This window comes from Syngnathus scovelli, chromosome 7 (genome assembly GCF_024217435.2).
Source record: "Syngnathus scovelli strain Florida chromosome 7, RoL_Ssco_1.2, whole genome shotgun sequence".
Lineage (NCBI taxonomy): Eukaryota > Metazoa > Chordata > Actinopteri > Syngnathiformes > Syngnathidae > Syngnathus > Syngnathus scovelli.
This window is the reverse complement of record NC_090853.1, coordinates 15,068,050-15,085,000: the sequence shown is the minus strand read 5'-3', so window position 1 is coordinate 15,085,000 and position 16,951 is coordinate 15,068,050. Positions and strand designations below refer to the sequence as shown.

Here is a 16,951-nt window from a genome sequence, read left to right as displayed (position 1 = left end):
GGACAGAGCGTCTCCTTGATATATACCACATTTGATGGTCACGTGTGCAAGTGGCTTGCCATTAGTTTCAAGTGTGCTTTTCCACTGTTTCATCGAGTTGGCGATGAAGGTTCTCAGAGTCCCATTGATGTTGTACAGCCTCAAGCATTCAGTGATCCAAGTATGTGGCATTGAGTCATATGCTTTCTTGTAATCAATCCAGGCCGTGCTCAGGTTGGTACGTCTGGTTCTGCGGTCTTGGGTGACTGTTCTATCCACCAGGAGTTGATGTTTTGCTCCTCTGGTATTTTTACCAATCCCTTTCTGAGCAGTGCTCATGTATTGATCCATGTGCCCGCTGATCTTATCTTATATTATGCCCGACATCAGCTTCCATGTTGTGGAGAGGCAGGCGATTGGCCGGTAGTTGGATGGGACTGTACCCTTTGACGGATCCTTCTGGATCAGGATCGTACGCCCTTGGGTTAGCCATTCAGGGTGAGTCCCATCCCTTAGCATCTGGTTCATTTGTGCTGCCAGGCGCTCATGGAGAGTTGTAAGTTTCTTGAGCCAGTATCTGTGGATCATGTCAGGGCCTGGTGCTGTCCAGTTTTTCACTCCTGAGACTCTTCTCTGGATGTCTGCCACTGTGATGGTTACTGGGTTCTGTTCAGGGAGCTTGCTGTGGTCCTTTCTCAGAGCCACCAGCCACTGTGCATCCTTCTTATGTGAGGCCTCCCGCTCCCATATATCCTTCCAGTACTGTTCAGTTTCCAGCCTTGGTGGGTCTGCTCTGCTATTATTCCCCTGCCACTGAGTGTACACTTTCGCTGGTTGTGTTGTGAACAACCTGTTTATTCGTCTGGCTTCATTCTCTCTTGTGTACCTCTTTAGGCGGCTGGCCAAGGCTTGGAGTCTTTGTTTGGCAGTTTCGAGTGCTTCAGGTATGGGCATCTGGCTGTATTTCTTGGGAACTTGCTTTTTCATTGCACCTTTCTGGGCCTCTGTCATTTGGCTCACTTCTCTCCGTGCTATCTTGATTTTGGCCTCCAGCCTTCTCTTCCATGGTGGGCACTGTTGTGGTCGCATATGGTCATTCTTCTTGTAGCCAAGCATTTCTAGGATCACTGCTGCTGAGGTGTATATCAGCTCATTGGTTTCAGTGATGGTAGCCGTAGGAATTGTTGTCAGTGCTGCATTCACATCTTCTAGGAGACTTTCTGAGGGTACTTCACTTAGCCTCTGCAGTGTGTATCTATGTTCCCGAGCATTCATTCTCGCCATGATCTTGTTCTTCAGGTCAGTTGCTGCCTCGTTCAGCTTGATTGTGCTTATTGGGGTTTCGTACCCAACCTCTGGACTTGTACATGGATTTAACTCGTCTCTGACCTGGTGCTCTGGTTGACCTTCGCTATGGCATTTGTGTTGTATCTCATCAATCTCAAGCTGTGATAGCAGGTGCCTTTTATGGATATTGGAACATTGAGCTACTAGTTGCTTGGCTGATAGTGTTGACTGTGGGTATCGAAGTTGCCATTGTTCCCACATTCTCCGCATTTAACCTCTCTCGCTCGGGTTGCTGGAGTAGTAGCATTCCAACAGATCCTTATTCTCGCATCTCGCCCATTTGTGTCTTGTTCCAGTAGCCCATTTTTCATCAGGGTGCTCTGGTTCCCCAGCACCTGACGCAGACCTTGTTTGTCCGGGCGACGTCTGAGCCGGCATGTCTTTCGTTTCGTTTCTTGTACTCTCATTATCTCTGAGGTAGGCGGTATCGTTAAGGGTCTTGCCTAAGGACCCACACTGACTGTTGGTAAGGTAATCGCTTATTGCTCATATTGTGCCCCTGCCGGGAATCAAACCTGGGTCTCCCGTTTGTAAGTCATGTGACTTACTGATTGAGCTAGTCAGCCGTGTATATATATATATACGTATATATATATATAGATATATATACGTATATATATATATATATATATATACGTATATATCTATATATATAGATATATACGTATATATTCTCCCCCCCGCCCCCCCCCCTACTTTTCCATGCTTTCTCACATTTGCCATTCTCATCCCTAATTGTAAAGGGAGGGAAATAATGACTCTTGAAGTAGGTCAACATTTGACCATGCAATTGAATGATACCTTTAGAGAAATACCCATATCCATTTTTAGAGTAGGACTTGAGGCCTGCTTGCCAGTTTGTGCTTAATTATACCACTGGCAAATTCCAAAGTTAGTCGATATGAAAAACATTTCTGAATGATAGGTAAATCAAATGTGTTTAGATATTTTTGTTTAGTTATGTTGGCTGTGTCACGTCTCGTCCCCAACTGCTCCACTATGTGTCTGTCTTGGTTTCTGTCTGTGTGCTCGCCCCTCCCCTCCTGTGTGCCCATGATCAGTGTGATTGTTCCCACCTGCCTCTCGTTACCTGTCGTGTATAAAAGTTGTCATGATGTCTTTTGGTTCCTGTTCCTGTCATTGGTAATGTCACCCTGTCTTTTTGTTTCACGTCTTTTTGGTCAGTCACGTTGTTAGGTTTTGTGAAGTCATGTCAGTTGCCGAGTCTGTTAGTTTGCGTTCTTCAATAAACCCTGGTCGAAGCTGCATTTGGTCGTCCTGCTCCATGCTCCACCCGAACCGTGACAGGCTGTTGTTTTTTAATTGATTACCCTGCTTGTTGTAGTAGTAGTCGTAGTCGTCGTATTAGTAGTAGGTTTATTTGCATTAAGTATTAAAGGGCTAGAGACATCCCTTTTTTTTTTCAATTAGAACGGAATTTGATAGAATGTATAAAGTGAACACATTTGCCGCATTGGAAATTAAAAATGGACACCGATTACTAAGAATAAAGCTGAAATGAAATGCCAGTTTATCAATTGGGTCCCGCACGAAGCCAAACTGGCGGCGCCATTACTGTGACGTCACAAGTTGTACATCTGGATGTCAACAAACCCAAACAACATGGCAGATAACGACAGCTCCGTTTCTAGCGGCAATATTAGCATAATTTTATCCGATTCAGAAACCTCTTTTGACGCAGAATATGATGAATCTAGCAGTTCACTTGGGCTGAGCTGAGCACATTTTCTGAATTGTGCCCCTCTGGTTAGGTTGGCATAGTAAAAAGTGCTCTTGGGGGCTTTAGAGTGCCGAGTTGATCTCGGCACATGAAGACATGACCACCTGCAACGTTTGGTTTAGGTTTTATAAGCATTTTTAATTTTATTGCTTAAATCGCATTTTCTCGACGAGCTGAGCACGTTTTCTGAATTGTGCCTCTCCCGTCACTGTGGTTAGGTTGGCATAGTAAAAAGAGTAGAGTGCCGAGTTGACCACTGCGAATGAAGAAATGAACATCTGCAGCGTTTGGTTTAGGTTTTAGGCGCATTTTTAATTTTATTTCTTAAATCGCAGTTTTTCGACGAGCTGAGCACGTTTTCTGAATTGTGCCCCTCCCGTCACGCTTCGACATACTTTTCAAAGTCAAAGTCTCAAAGTCTCCTTTATTGTCAATTCCTCCGCATGTCAAGACACACAAAGAGATTGAAATTACGTTTCTCACTATCCCAGGGTGACAAGACAGCGTTCACAACGCACATACAAGTAAACAACACAGGAAAAATAAAACAAGAAGATGAACAATGAGAGTGATACCACGCTAGCCGCTCCCAATGCACAGCAGAGTCCGGAAAGATAAGACAGAGTTCACAACGCACATACAAGTAAACAACACAGGAAAAATAAAACAAGAAGATGAACAATAAGAGTGATAGCACGCTAGCCGCTCCCGATGCACAGCAGAGTCCGGAAAGATGACAGTCAACCAGGCCACTGTGAACACGAGCACACAGCAGGCACGCACTGTCCGGTTCGTGGAGCCTATCAGGCGAACTCAACCCATCTTGGCGTCCCGCGATCGAATGTACGCCAGGATAATGGAAGGCACGGCTAGGCGAGCTGGGTTTGCCGCAAACCTGGCCCGACGTCTCCGCGCTGGCCCCTCTTCTCTTTTTGTTTACATTCACTGAAGCTAAACGCGTACAACTTGAGACGTCATGAGACGTCACTTCCGGCTGGCGGCTCGGTGCAGTCAAACTCGTCTTAAATTTAAATGATATTTTTCAGAGCAACAGCTTCCTTTTCGTTGTTTCGAGCGTCAATTTATATTTATAAGCCCATAAACTAACTAAAACCGATTTATACATATACCGGTGTCTCTAGCCCTTTAAATGTTTTCTCGCCTTTTAAAGCATTAAAATATTGGAAGAAAAAGCAGGAAGAAAATGAATTAAAAAAGTTTTTTACATTACACATTTTTTGGCGGGTAAAGAAAGGAATATTAAAAAACAACAATGAATTAATTGTAATACATTGTTCATTAAGAATTGGGTATTGATGGTGTTGATTAAGAGTATCTTTTAGGCAAATTACAGTGTGCCAGTCAATTTCCTGTTGATTCATCCATCCATTTTCTATACCGCTTGTCCCTATGGGGGTTGCGGGCGTGCTGGAGCCTATCCCAGCCGTCATCGGGCAGTAGGCGGGGGACACCCTGAACTGGTTGCCAGCCAATCGCAGGGCACACAGAGACAGACAACCAATCGCACTCACACTCACACCTAGGGACAATTTGGAGTGTTCAATCGGCCTACCAAGCATGTTTTTGGGATGTGGGAGGAAACCGGAGTGCCCGGATAAAGCCCACGCAGGCACAGGGAGAACATGCAAACTCCACACAGGGAGGGCTGGAGGTGGAATTGAACCTGCACCCTCCTAACTGTGAGGCGGACGTGCTAACCAGTGTGCTAGCGGACCGCCCCTGTCGATTCAATCTCAGAAATTTTGCACAAATAAGAACAATTTGAGTTCTTGGTAGTTTGAGCTACAGTACATCAAATACAGACCTCAGCTATAGTACCCCTTCTGAGCGGCATTACTGTATTTTGGCCAGTACTACACAGCTTGAGATCCCATTTCAAATAGAAACAGTTTAAGGATTAATTGTTTGTTTTCCTCATATTCACTAAAGTATTAAATTTCTCATACCCGTTTTGGGAATGTTTAACACTCACATGGCAATTGGAAAATTTGAATTCCAACACCCAAACATGGGTAGTGTTTCCTGTTTCCTGATTAAATCAGGGGTCACCAACACGGTGTCCGCGGGCACCAGGTCGCCCGTGAGGACCGCGTGAGTCGCCTGCAGGGCTGTTCTAAAATTAGCTCAAATAGCGGCACTTATCAGTGAGCTGCATCTATTTATTTTATGTTATTTTTGCTATTATTATTTAAATCACACTTACATGCGAACTGAAAATGACAATTAATAGTAACACATAATTAAAGCTAAATTGATCAAATTGGCTATTTCAGAAGTGTGTGTCAAACTAGTAGCCCTTTGCCTTAATCAGTACCCAGGAAGTAGCCCTCGGTTTAAGAAAGGTTGGTGAACCCTGGATTAAATGTTAACACAGAGTTGATTGGCATTGAAAGTCTTTTGTACCTTCAGTTTTACAAAGTCACCTCTTTCAACCCTTCACAAACTGAGTACCGTATTGGCCCGAATATAACACGACCCTGATTATAAGACGACCCCCTCTTTTTCAAGACTCAAGTTTGTAAAAAGACTTTTTGAACACCAAATTTAATTTTTATACAGAAAATGCTTACATCTGAAACAAATGATTATAACAATACTGTATATTCGAGAGAAAAAGCATGTTATTTTGCCTCATTCAAATCATGTAAAAACTGTCTATCACATCTTAATATCTGAACATTTAAATATGTAAACTAAATTGCAATCACATTTGTAAATGAATGGCTTCTGGTTTTTGAAATGTAAATAAACCAATCTACTGTGATTAAAAAAAACAAAATTGCAATAACTGCATTAACCATCAAAGTGAAGTCTAACTCTAACTATAGTCTTGAAACAAATCTGAATAAGGAAAAACATTGCAGGCGGCTCGGTGGCACACTGGGTAGCAGGTCCGCCTCACAGTTAGGAGGGTGCGGGTTCGATACCACCTCCGGCCCTCCCTGTGTGGAGTTTGCATGTTCTCCCCGGGGCCGCGTGGGTTTTCTCCAGGCACTCGGTTTCCTCCCACATCCCAAAAACATGCTTGGTAGGCCGATTGAACACTCCAAATTGTCCCTAGGTGTGAGTGCGAGTGTGGATGGTTGTTTGTCTCTGTGTGCCCTGCGATTGGCTGGCAACCGGTTCAGGGTGTCCCCCGCCTACTGCCCGTTGACGGCTGGGATAGGCTCCAGCACGCCCGCGACCCCCGTGGGGATTAAGCGGTTCAGAAAATGGATGGATGGATGGATGGATGGATGGATGGATGGATGGATGGATGGATGGATGGATGGATGGATGGATGGATGGATGGATGGATGGATGGATGGAAAAACATTGCAATAAAATAATGCAAACTGCTACCGTGATTGTTGGGGAGCCTGAGGACTGTATGGCTCGGATGGTTATGCTCTTCTCTCCCCCGGGTGTCGGTCAGAACACAGGAGGGAAGATGTGGTTCAGTTTTGATTGCTTTACTGAATTATTGGCAAAAAAGTAACAGGCACTGTGGCTCATAGGGGCATACAGGCAAACTGGCAAAAGGGTATAGGCAAACGTTTGGTCGTAAAGATGTGAGAGCATGTGTGTGTAGTGTACATGGGTGAGTCTTTGGGTGTGTGAATATGATTCTTGTGTGTCTGATTATTGTATGAAGCGTGTGAAGCGTGTGAAGCGTGTGAAGGGTGTGTGTGGTGTGGTGCGTGTGTGTGGTTCTGCAACAGACAAATACAGCATGTAAGTCAACACGCAACTTCTGACGTCACACAACACTAGCAGACGGCACACATTACATAACTAACTGCGCGTAACGGTTACGCTATACTAAATAACCATAACAGTGGACAGTAACAATGAAATGTACATATATACTCACTTTGTGTCAAAGACGCACACGATCACGGCAACATACTCAGTTGATACCAGCAACCTTTAACTTACCGCTGCGCACAAGTGAATGGGTATAATGTCGAGACCCCGAATGTAAGACGACCCCCACTTTTTCTGTCTTATTTCAATGCAAAAAACGTTGTCTTATATTCGGGCCAATATGGTAATGATGATTGCAGTTGTTGACATGTATGGAAAGTTTACTGCCTATTTACACACTAATTACACAGTATCAGGAATAGCTGGTTCTGTATTTTGTTTGAAAGGTACGTCAACAGGACAAGGTAATTGAGAATTGAACCTGAATTGCTCGGTTGAAGCTACTGTGCCAAGCAACTCGTTTGATTTTGTTATCTGTGATTTATTATGAACAGCGTTGCATCTTTGAGAGACCTGGTCAGTAGGAAGTACCTCCACTTGAAAAACAACCCTCTACTTAGTGGGGAGGGAAACCAGGCTAAAGATGTTCTCTTCTTATTCAACGGGATGGAAAAGATGAAACTTGACTTCCGAATTGGATCCACAGAGCTTTGCAGCGACCCAAATGAGCCGCTGCCCGCTGGTGCAGTGGTGGTCAACCTTCTCCGCAAGTACCTTCTCTCTGAGGTAAAACAGCCAAGATGAAACTTAAATTAACTAAAATTTTGACCTTCAGCTTCTGTGGAATTTTGTTTCTATTTTCAAATGTAAAGACTAATTCACATTGAGTGATTAAATGTGACTAAATGGTTTGTTGCCTGTCAGCAAACCTTCGCTTCATGTTACTAATGCAAGTTTGATTACGGGACTATTATACATGGCAAACTTGAATTTGCTTCATTCACACCACACACAGCTGTGAACAAGTAACATGAAAATATTTGCCAGAGACACCATCTTCCTGGCTCACCCTTCTCTAGGCCTGCTAATTTTTCTGTACATCCACAAAAAGCGACAGGAATTTTATTGCCCATTGTTCAGCTCAACATCTCCAGGATTTTTTGTGTGACTCAGTATATCATTAACGCTTCGGACACAATGTCACATGGTACAGCGTCATGTGAATTTGTGACTCAAGTTTAAATTTTTCAATTTGAGTGAAAAGGAGATTTTTTTTTCTCTGTCTGACCAACTTGCATCGCGTTAAACGCATATTTCTCATTTCCCAGTTCGAATTTGCATTGCATTAAATTTCTATGTCATGTCATGCAAAGAGTCTCAGGTGAAAATGCACCATCAGAAAATATGCAGTCAGCAAGTGTTTACTCTAAAAAGTGTGCATTTGAGTTAAACTTAGAATGTGCATAAAGGTGTGTGTTTTTTAACAGTATTTGAAGTAAAACTAAATGTTTATGATAATTGCTAGAAGTAACGTGTCTAAATAATCAAGAATTATTTAAATAAATTATTAAATTATTTAAATATAAGTACCGTATTTTTCGAACTAAAAGTTGCTCCGGAGTATAGGTCGCATTAGCCAAAAAAATGCACAATAACGTGAAAAAAAACATACCGTATTTGCCGGTGTATTGGTCGACCTTTTTCGATCCAAAATCGACCGAAAAAAATCGACCTCGACTTATACACCGAGTCATAAAATTTAACTTCGTATTCATCGCTTCAAATGTGATGGTAACCAAGGCCGTTTCTCATGCATCTCATTGTGCGTTGCACTTAGAAAATTTAAACCGGGCGGCGTGCGCGAGTGCGCGGCCCGCTGGAAGTCGAATGAGGCTCCGCGATCTCCTCCGCGGTGCTTATAAACAGCCAATCCGCTCGGCGGGGGCTATTTTCGGCCACTTGGCGCGTGCGCACGGCCTCCCGGATGTGCCGGGCGGGTGCGCGAGCTCGCCGGCCGCTGGAAGTCGAATGAGGCTCCGCGATCTCCTCCGCGGTGCTTATAAACAGCCGATCCGCTCGGGGGGGGGGGCTATTTTCGGCCACTTGGCGCGTGCGCACGGCCTCCCGGATGTGCCGGGCGGGTGCGCGAGCTCGCCGGCCGCTGGAAGTCGAATGAGGCTCCGCGATCTCCTCCGCGGTGCTTATAAAGTGCCGATCCGCTCGGGTTGGAGCTATTTCCGGCCTCCCGTTGGTGCCGGGCGGCGTGCGCGAGCTCGCCGGCCGCTGGAAGTCGAATGAGGCTCCGCGATCTCCTCCGCGGTGCTTATAAACAGCCGCATGCGCACGGCCTCCCGGAATTTGAACACATTTTGTCAATAAATTTTGCATATTCAATTTTGAAGTTTAATATAATGCAACAATTGAGCTCGACTTATACAAAGGATATATCATAAAATCGTAAATTTTCGTCGAATTTTAGGGGGTCGACTTATACACCGAGTCGACCTATACACCGGCAAATACGGTATGTCGCTCTGGAGTATAAGTCGCATTTTGGGGGAAATTTAATCGACAAAATCCAACACCAAGAACAGACATGAACGAGCAACAACAGGCTAAACGACAGGTATGCTAACGTGACAAACACAAACGAAGAGCTGAGAACGGGCCTGACGTAACATTCAGAGTTATTCAAATAACTATTGCATAAATAACACGTTTATAAACCATCTGTGTCACTCCAATTCATTAAATCCATCGATCGTCCTTTATGTCAACATAAATGCGCGCCGCTGACCGCGGTTGCACTTCAAAATATTCCACAGTCCCATATAACGATATATAAATTGTATATCAAATAACTATTATATAAGCAATAATGTTATCAAACCATCTGTGTCACTCCAAATCATTAAATCCATCGATCGTCCTTTATGTCAACAATGCCGGCCGGGTGCGCGCAGATGACGGCGCTTGCACTTCAAAATATTTCACAGGCCCATATAACAATATATAAATATAAACCATCTGTGTCACTCCAAATCATTAAATCCATCGATCAAATTCCTCGTCCTTTGTCAACAAGGCCCTGACGCCAGCATCGTCGTTATTCCACAGATCTAGTATATAACTATATTGTAGCGTTAACAAAGTACAAGGAAAGACATGGGTTTGTTAAACGGCTCTTTATTTAACAAAACAAACTTCCAGGCGTGTGGCGGCGTGGACTTCCATCCCCGGAGGTGGCACTTCCAGCCACGGAGGTGGAAGAGAGCTCTATAGAATAGGACCGGGCGTGCGTAAAAGCCATGTCCGAGCCCCATCCACCGTCCCCGGACATCCACCGGGCCGAGCGCCAGTCTCCGACTTCCATCCACGGAGGTGAACGAGAGCTCTGTAGAGTAGGACCGGGCTTGCGTAAAAGCCATGTCCGAGCCCCATCCATCGTCCCCGGACAGCCACCCGGCCGAGTGCCGGCCCCCGATTTTCATCCACGGAGTTGAAAGAGAGCTCCGTAGAGTAGGACCGGGCGTGCGTAGAAGCCATAATAGTTTTTCAAACCTTCTCAGTCACTCCAAATCATTAAATCCTTCCACTGACAGGAAGAGGTCATGCAATCATTACAAGTTGGATCTATTTTTAAATGCGCAATATGGGTATATCAGTTATTATTACTAGCAATAGCAGTATTGCCCATGGTGGTTGTAAAAGGTTGTAATGTTTGATCTTCTGTTTCTCAGGCGAGTGTTTTAGTGACTACCAGACTGTCTGCCTTGGATCGCATCCCTCCGAAATATGTGAGTCGCTATGCACAGATTTGTGGCTTCAACGACCCAAACCGTCAGCGTGCCTACTTCACCAGCCGCCTCCTACAGCAGAGTGGGGAAATTGTGCCGGCACGAGACGCTCAGGCTCTTGTAGAGCTACTTTACCTCAACCTCCAGAGGGAAAGCCAGCTGGCCGCAGCCTGCTTCTTGCCTTCTTACTGCTGGCTCACATGCGCCACTTTGCACTTCCTGCATTTCACTGATGCCACTGCACCCATCTGCACGCTGACTGGCATATACACAAGTTTCCTCAGGCTCAACTTTGGTGGGGAGGTGCTGGGCAAAGCTACTGCGGCAAGTGGACCCAGTCAGGATCTACAAAGTTCTTTGATGTTGTATGTTGTCCGCACAGTTGGCAAACTGGCCTATGAAGGCGTTACTTACAAACGCACCTCATTCTCAGAGGAGGAGCTGGAGCAGTGGATTGGAGGAAAGACAAAGACGGATGAGGAGTTGCGTCAGCTGGCTGTTTTCAGAACTGATGTGCTTGACTTTTTTCTGGCTCCCTGTGTTGAAAGCTGCAAGCATTTACCCACAGAGCTCTGTGAGCATGATGAGAGGCGTTATGTATTTGCTGTTCCAGCCATGCAGGAGTACCTGGCAGCACTTTACGTGGTTCTAGGGGAGAATAAATCAGCTCTGGAGAAGCTGACCAAACAGGTGTCTGTAGCCATCGGTCAGGCAACTGAAGACGTCAGTGCCATTGTCAATATATTTTCTAAGTTCATCCCACTCAGAATCTTTGCAGTCTTCAACTTACTCAAGCTTTTTCCAAAGCTTTATGACAAAATTAGTACTCGAAACAAAGGCAACATTGCGAGGACAATGGCTGCTGAGCTCTTCCGCAAGGAAGATAGCTACAACGAGGACGTTCTGGATCAGGTAGAGCAAAGCCTCTTGGGAGTACATGGTCCACCTTCAAAACAACAGAGTGAGAGTCAGCCTTTTGAACTTTACCCCATCTTCATGGGTGGACTCTTGCATTATGGCAACCGAGTCCTACTTCAGCAACTTGGGTGCAGCATCCAGAGTGCCACTGTGGCTCAGATCACACGAGCTCTTCGGAAATACCTTGTAAGAGGTAATGTTTCCTACTTTCTGTACAGTTTTAGCTTGTGTGATGAAATTTCATTGGATAAATATATTTATAGCAATGTCATGTGTGCAAAACAGTACAGTAGACTAATATTTGTGTTTTCTTCTGTGGCACAAATTCCTTTGGGACCAATCATGTTTTGAAGGTTAAATCTGTTCATTCATTCACTAGTGATTTCCCCCCAAAAATTTCAGTCTGTGAAATGACTGAGTAGAACAAAATTTTGCAAATTGGATTATGGGTTCAGGATAAATTGATGTTTTGCCTTTTGGGGTAATGTTCCAACAATTGAATGCTTGGTGGAAAATGCCATAAAATACACTACCGTACAAAAGTTTGTGGTCACCCAGACAATTGAATGTTTTCCATGAAAACTAATGATTGCACAAGGGGTTTCTAATCATCCTTTGACCTTCTAACACAATTGGCAAACATTGGTGTGTGTATTTATGACACAGGGCGTGTGATGCGTCAGTGCAGTAGTGTTGGAGTAGTTGGCCTGTAGTTTGTGCATGCTGCATGCTGCCTCTGCTTGCCACTTTTCTGCTTTCAGCTACCGCCACCGGCTAGCCCTCTGTTTCCGGGGGTGAAAAGAGTGCATAAGCCTCCTCAGCCGGTACACAGTCTCTCCATTGCCAAGACTTGCACACGCCTCCTCGTGGCCACGCATGGTAACTGGCACCTTGCGGTCCCAGGCTAAGTTGTGCAGGATCTCGGAGCAGCAGTGGGCCCCAGAGATGTAGCATGTAGGCCCACCGGTGTGTGGACATGCCCTACTGCCCATCAACCACTGTCCCGGCTGTGGGTAAACAGCTCCAGCTATGGGTAAATAGTGCAGACCTCAACGGTGGACCAGGCGGAGAATGATGGCTGACCTAAGGGGTGGCGTCACAACGGCTGGGAAGGCGGATGAAGGCTGCAGCAGAAAAGGGTCACCAGTTGTCTTGGTCTCCTTGCCACTGGACTCTGACCCTGATCTGTCAAGAACAGTGTGGTGACTGTCTGTGCACCAGTCTCCCCACTCTAAACAAACTCACGCACAGGCGTCTTTTTCAGGGAATCCGCCTTACATCCCGGATTAAAGTCCTGTGGCGACCGGTAAGTGGCAACGGGGGCAGGATTGTGAAGTCTGGAAACCCCTCGTCACAAGTTGGCACATCAGGCGGTGGATGTTAGATGATCGTTGGGCTCTTGGACCGAGGCAGAAGAGCTCTTCGGTAGCTGCATCCACGACTGAGCAGCCCTTTTTAGGATCCACTCTGCTCACCCCTGTGGGGGAAGGGGCTAGAAAAGGTGCCCTAAACATAGCCTGCCTCAAACCTCCCAACTGGATTACCGCGTTCAGTGGGATCACCAATATGCGGTCGAAAACACAGAAACATGAATTTTGGAGCATGGAATGTGCGCACACTAATGGACAGTGTAACCAGTGATAGGCCGGAGAGGAGAACCGCCATCATTGCCAGGGAACTGAGAAGATGCCGGATTGACATAGCTGCTCTTTCAGAAACCCGACGGGCAGAGGAAAGTCATTGTTGAGACGAGTTGGAAGCCGCACCCTCTCTGCCTGGGTGTGTCTCAGCCACACCCAAGGAGGCAGGCTGTTGAGAGCACCAGGTGGGGTTAATTAAGAGGGAGAGTGTTGGAGCTCACGGTAACCTGCCATGATTTAGACAAGGCAGCATTTCCAAAGGGCAGGACTGCAGCGGAAAGCTTGGAAAACGAAGCAAAAGAAGGAGCCGGGTTTTCACCTGTGTCAGCTGTGTTGGCTGTGTTGGCTGTGTTTGGCTGTGTTTGGCTGAAGATGCAAATAAACCAAAGACAAGGAAAAAAAAACCCAGTCATGATCACTGAGTGAAGTCCAGTTCAAATCCTTTTGTCCAAGCGCCTTTCAAGTGGGGAGCTGCAGTGTAACCCCACAAAAGTGTGGGCCACTTGACAGTGAAAAACCGGTGTGAAGACCGGAGTATCCTGAACAGCAACTGACCAGGCCTGGAAATCCAGAGGCCTGGTAACACGCTGAGTATCAGCTCACGGCAATTGAATCCTGGTGGGAAGGAAAGATGGCCGACTCACAGTCATTGGAGCAGCTCAAAGCCAAGAGGACGTCTGCAAAGCGGCAATTCTCTAGGCTGGCCAACAATATTGTCCGGATGCATGCCATAATGTCTGAAGAGGAGCTCAGGGACAGTTTCAAGACCCTTATAATTGAGTCCAGCAAAGTCATGGAAGCAAATGAGGATGTGGAAACCCAGTACCTTGCAGAGATGGAGCTGGAGGAGGACCCCGATGAAGTTCCCAGTTTGAGCGAACAGCAAAAGGCCGATATTGTGAAAACTGCGGACGGGTGTGAGATGAAACTGAAAGAGCTGAAGGACCTCATTCAAAGGACACTCTGGGCTAACTTCGGAGAAGAGGAAGTGACGATGGCAGTAGAGGCTGCAGAGAAGAAAGTAAAGACTGATGTCCCTTGAATCTGATGGAAGTAAAGAGGCCTTTGACTTTCTGTTTGATTACATGGAAAGATTGATCAAGAGAGCAAAGGAGCTGCACACACAGTGGAAGTGTTGGGCCCCTCCCGCCGAGCAGAAAGACTTCCAACTGCGGGTGAGGGAGCTTGAAAGCATCATTCCCAAGTTAATGTCCAGAAAAGCATGGTTCATTGGAGCAAAAGCTAAAGAAGATGTTGAAAGAAGTGTAAGTGCAGCTTCCATCAGCTACCCAACAGCCATTAGGCTGAAGCCAACCCCCCTCCCCAAGTTCACTGGCATCAGGCGAGACTTTCATCGCTGGAAAAGAGACTGGGAGGCCCTTCAGAGGCAAGGAGAGCCCACTGGGTCAAAAGAAGTTAAAAAGTTCCAGCTCCTTGACAGTTTGGATGAGAAAATAATGAGAGATCTTCGGCTGATGACCTATAACACAGCAGACGACATCTTTCGGGTCCTGGAGAACCGGTTTGGAAGTCAAATAGCGATCGCCATTGAAATAGTGGAGGAGCTCCAGAGACTTCCAGCTGTTAGAGGCAACCAGCCCAAGAGGGTTGTTGAGCTCATCCAAGCTGTTGGAAAAGCCCTTCAAGATCTGAGTGACCTAGGTGAAACTGATGCTTTAAAGAATCCTCTGGTGACAAAGTCAATAGAAAGCAAGCTTCCTGATGCATTGAAGAAAGAGTGGCTTCTCTATGCAGCTGGGAGAAGTTGTCCTGATCCAGAGAAGCGGTTTGACAGTCTGCTGACCTTCCTCAAGAGTCAAGAAAGCATTTATGAACAGCTGGACCAGTTGAGGGATGAAGAGCCATCATCCAGGAGAGAGCGGCCTGAGCAAAGGCAAGCCAGAACTAGAGCCTCAAGCCAGTCCACTAGCCACCTCTCAGGATGCATCATCTTCGGGGACAGTAAGCATAAGAGGAAGCTGTATTTCTGCAAGAAGTTCCGGGTGCTCAGGCTCACAGAGAAAAAGAAGGCAGTGCGGAAATTGGGCGCCTGCTGGAAATGCCTAGAGATCCATGATGGTGATAATCACTGCAGGACAACATTCCTGTGTAAAAATCCTGAGTGCGAGGATCAACGAGAGCATCATTTCTACCTGTGTCCCAATGCTGAACCATCCAGAGGCAGCATGGCCCAAAGGAGGAGCAAAGGCAGCACAGTGGGAGGTGGCGAGAAGGGTTACACCGAGGCCCAGGAAGAATTCTTCAAAAAGCTCTCACCTGAATTAGTCCAACAGTGCCGGGACGCATTCTGCAACACAGTAGCAAGAACCTCCCACGCTGCGAAGACGCACTCAAGTCTCCTGGCAGAGAGCGGCCTAGTGGAGTGGCCGGTCATCATGATGCTGCTGGAGGTAACTGCCAATGCTGGGCAGAAAATTGGGACTTTGATCAACCTAGCATCCGATACCAACTATATCACCCATGAGGCCGCAGGGCAGCTCAATCTTAGAAGTGAAGACGTCACGCTTGTGGTTCATGGCGTGGGAGGCATGAAAGTCTTGGTCAAAACCAAACGATACCTCCTAAAAATCCGTATCACCACCCCAAAAGGCACTCTCAAGTCCCACCAGCTAGTTTGTTATGGCTTAGACAGCATAGCAGACATCCACAGGCATGTGTCAGCCGGAAAACTGCAAAGGTTCTTCCCAGACATCCCACTTAGTGACCTGACAAGACCAAAAGTGATCCAGCTTCTTATAAGTCACAAAGAGGGGCAGCTGGCTCCACAGAAAATCCGCACGGTGGGGGACCTCGTGCTGTGGGACGGACCACTAGGGAAAACAGTTGCAGGCACCCATCCTGAGTTGTTTGAGGAGGTCACTGTCTCACCCCGCACGTCAAGGACGCACTTTGCTAGATCTATGAGGACTGCTGCTGTGATGTATGAAGAACACACCTGCAAAGTCCCCATTCAACCTCAGAGATCCCGCGTCAAGCAGCTGCTGTGCGAAGTGAAAAAACAAGTGGAGTTCTGGTTCGGAGACGTCAACCTCCACAAGGACCGCTTTCTGAGAAAGCTCATTGACGAGTCGGATGACGGCTATGTTGATTTATCCGTGGTGGCGAGCTTCAATCGCATGAAGAAGCTGACGAGCGACATTAAACTGATTGCCCGGGCTCTGAAGAATTCTTCCGTACTGGAGGTGAATTTAGAGGGTGATAAAGTGAGACGGCAACTTCCCATCGGAGATGTTCCACCTGACGTGGACAGCCGCACAGTCTACGTGGAGCTCCTGCCCAAGGACGTGACTCACAGCTGGATCGAGAAGGTCTTCTCTAAATGCGGGACCGTCGTTTACGCCAGCATCCCCAGATACAAAACCACCAACGATCAAGTCAAGTCAAGTCAAGTTTATTTGTATAGCCCTAAATCACAGACAGTCTCAAAGGGCTTCACATAGCCAAAATTGACAATTATTCTCAAAGCATCCCCTGATCATAAGCTCCCAAAAGGGCAAGGAAAAACTCAAAAAACCCCTGCCAGGGGAAAATGAGAAACCTTGAGAAGGGACCACAGATGGAAGGATCCCCCTTTCAGGATCACCAGGTTGTAATGGATGCAGAGAGTGCACAAGTAATACATAATATGAAAATCAATGAAAAAAAATGGATGTCGGAGGTGCCCTCGATTGTCCTGGCAGTGTCCTCAAGGGGGCCAAGCCGCAGCTCCCCCATCCCGAACTGGTCCCCGAGAATCCAGCCAGCCGCTATCAGCTTTTGAGCCACCTAACCCCCTCCCCAGCCGGGGAGGAGGTGGGCAG

General features: G+C 46.5%; 1 protein-coding gene across 2 annotated transcripts in view; it reads left to right on the top strand.

The window, feature by feature from the left end:
* The window catches only part of nlrx1 (NLR family member X1), a 51,892-nt gene that overhangs the window by 7,213 nt on the left and 27,728 nt on the right, over positions 1-16,951 (top strand). For both annotated transcript variants that reach the window (XM_049725696.2, XM_049725695.2), the window contains exons 5-6: positions 7,330-7,561; positions 10,516-11,683. In XM_049725696.2, coding sequence (XP_049581653.1) covers positions 7,330-7,561; positions 10,516-11,683 — 1,400 coding nt within the window. The remainder of the gene's footprint in view (positions 1-7,329; positions 7,562-10,515; positions 11,684-16,951) is intronic.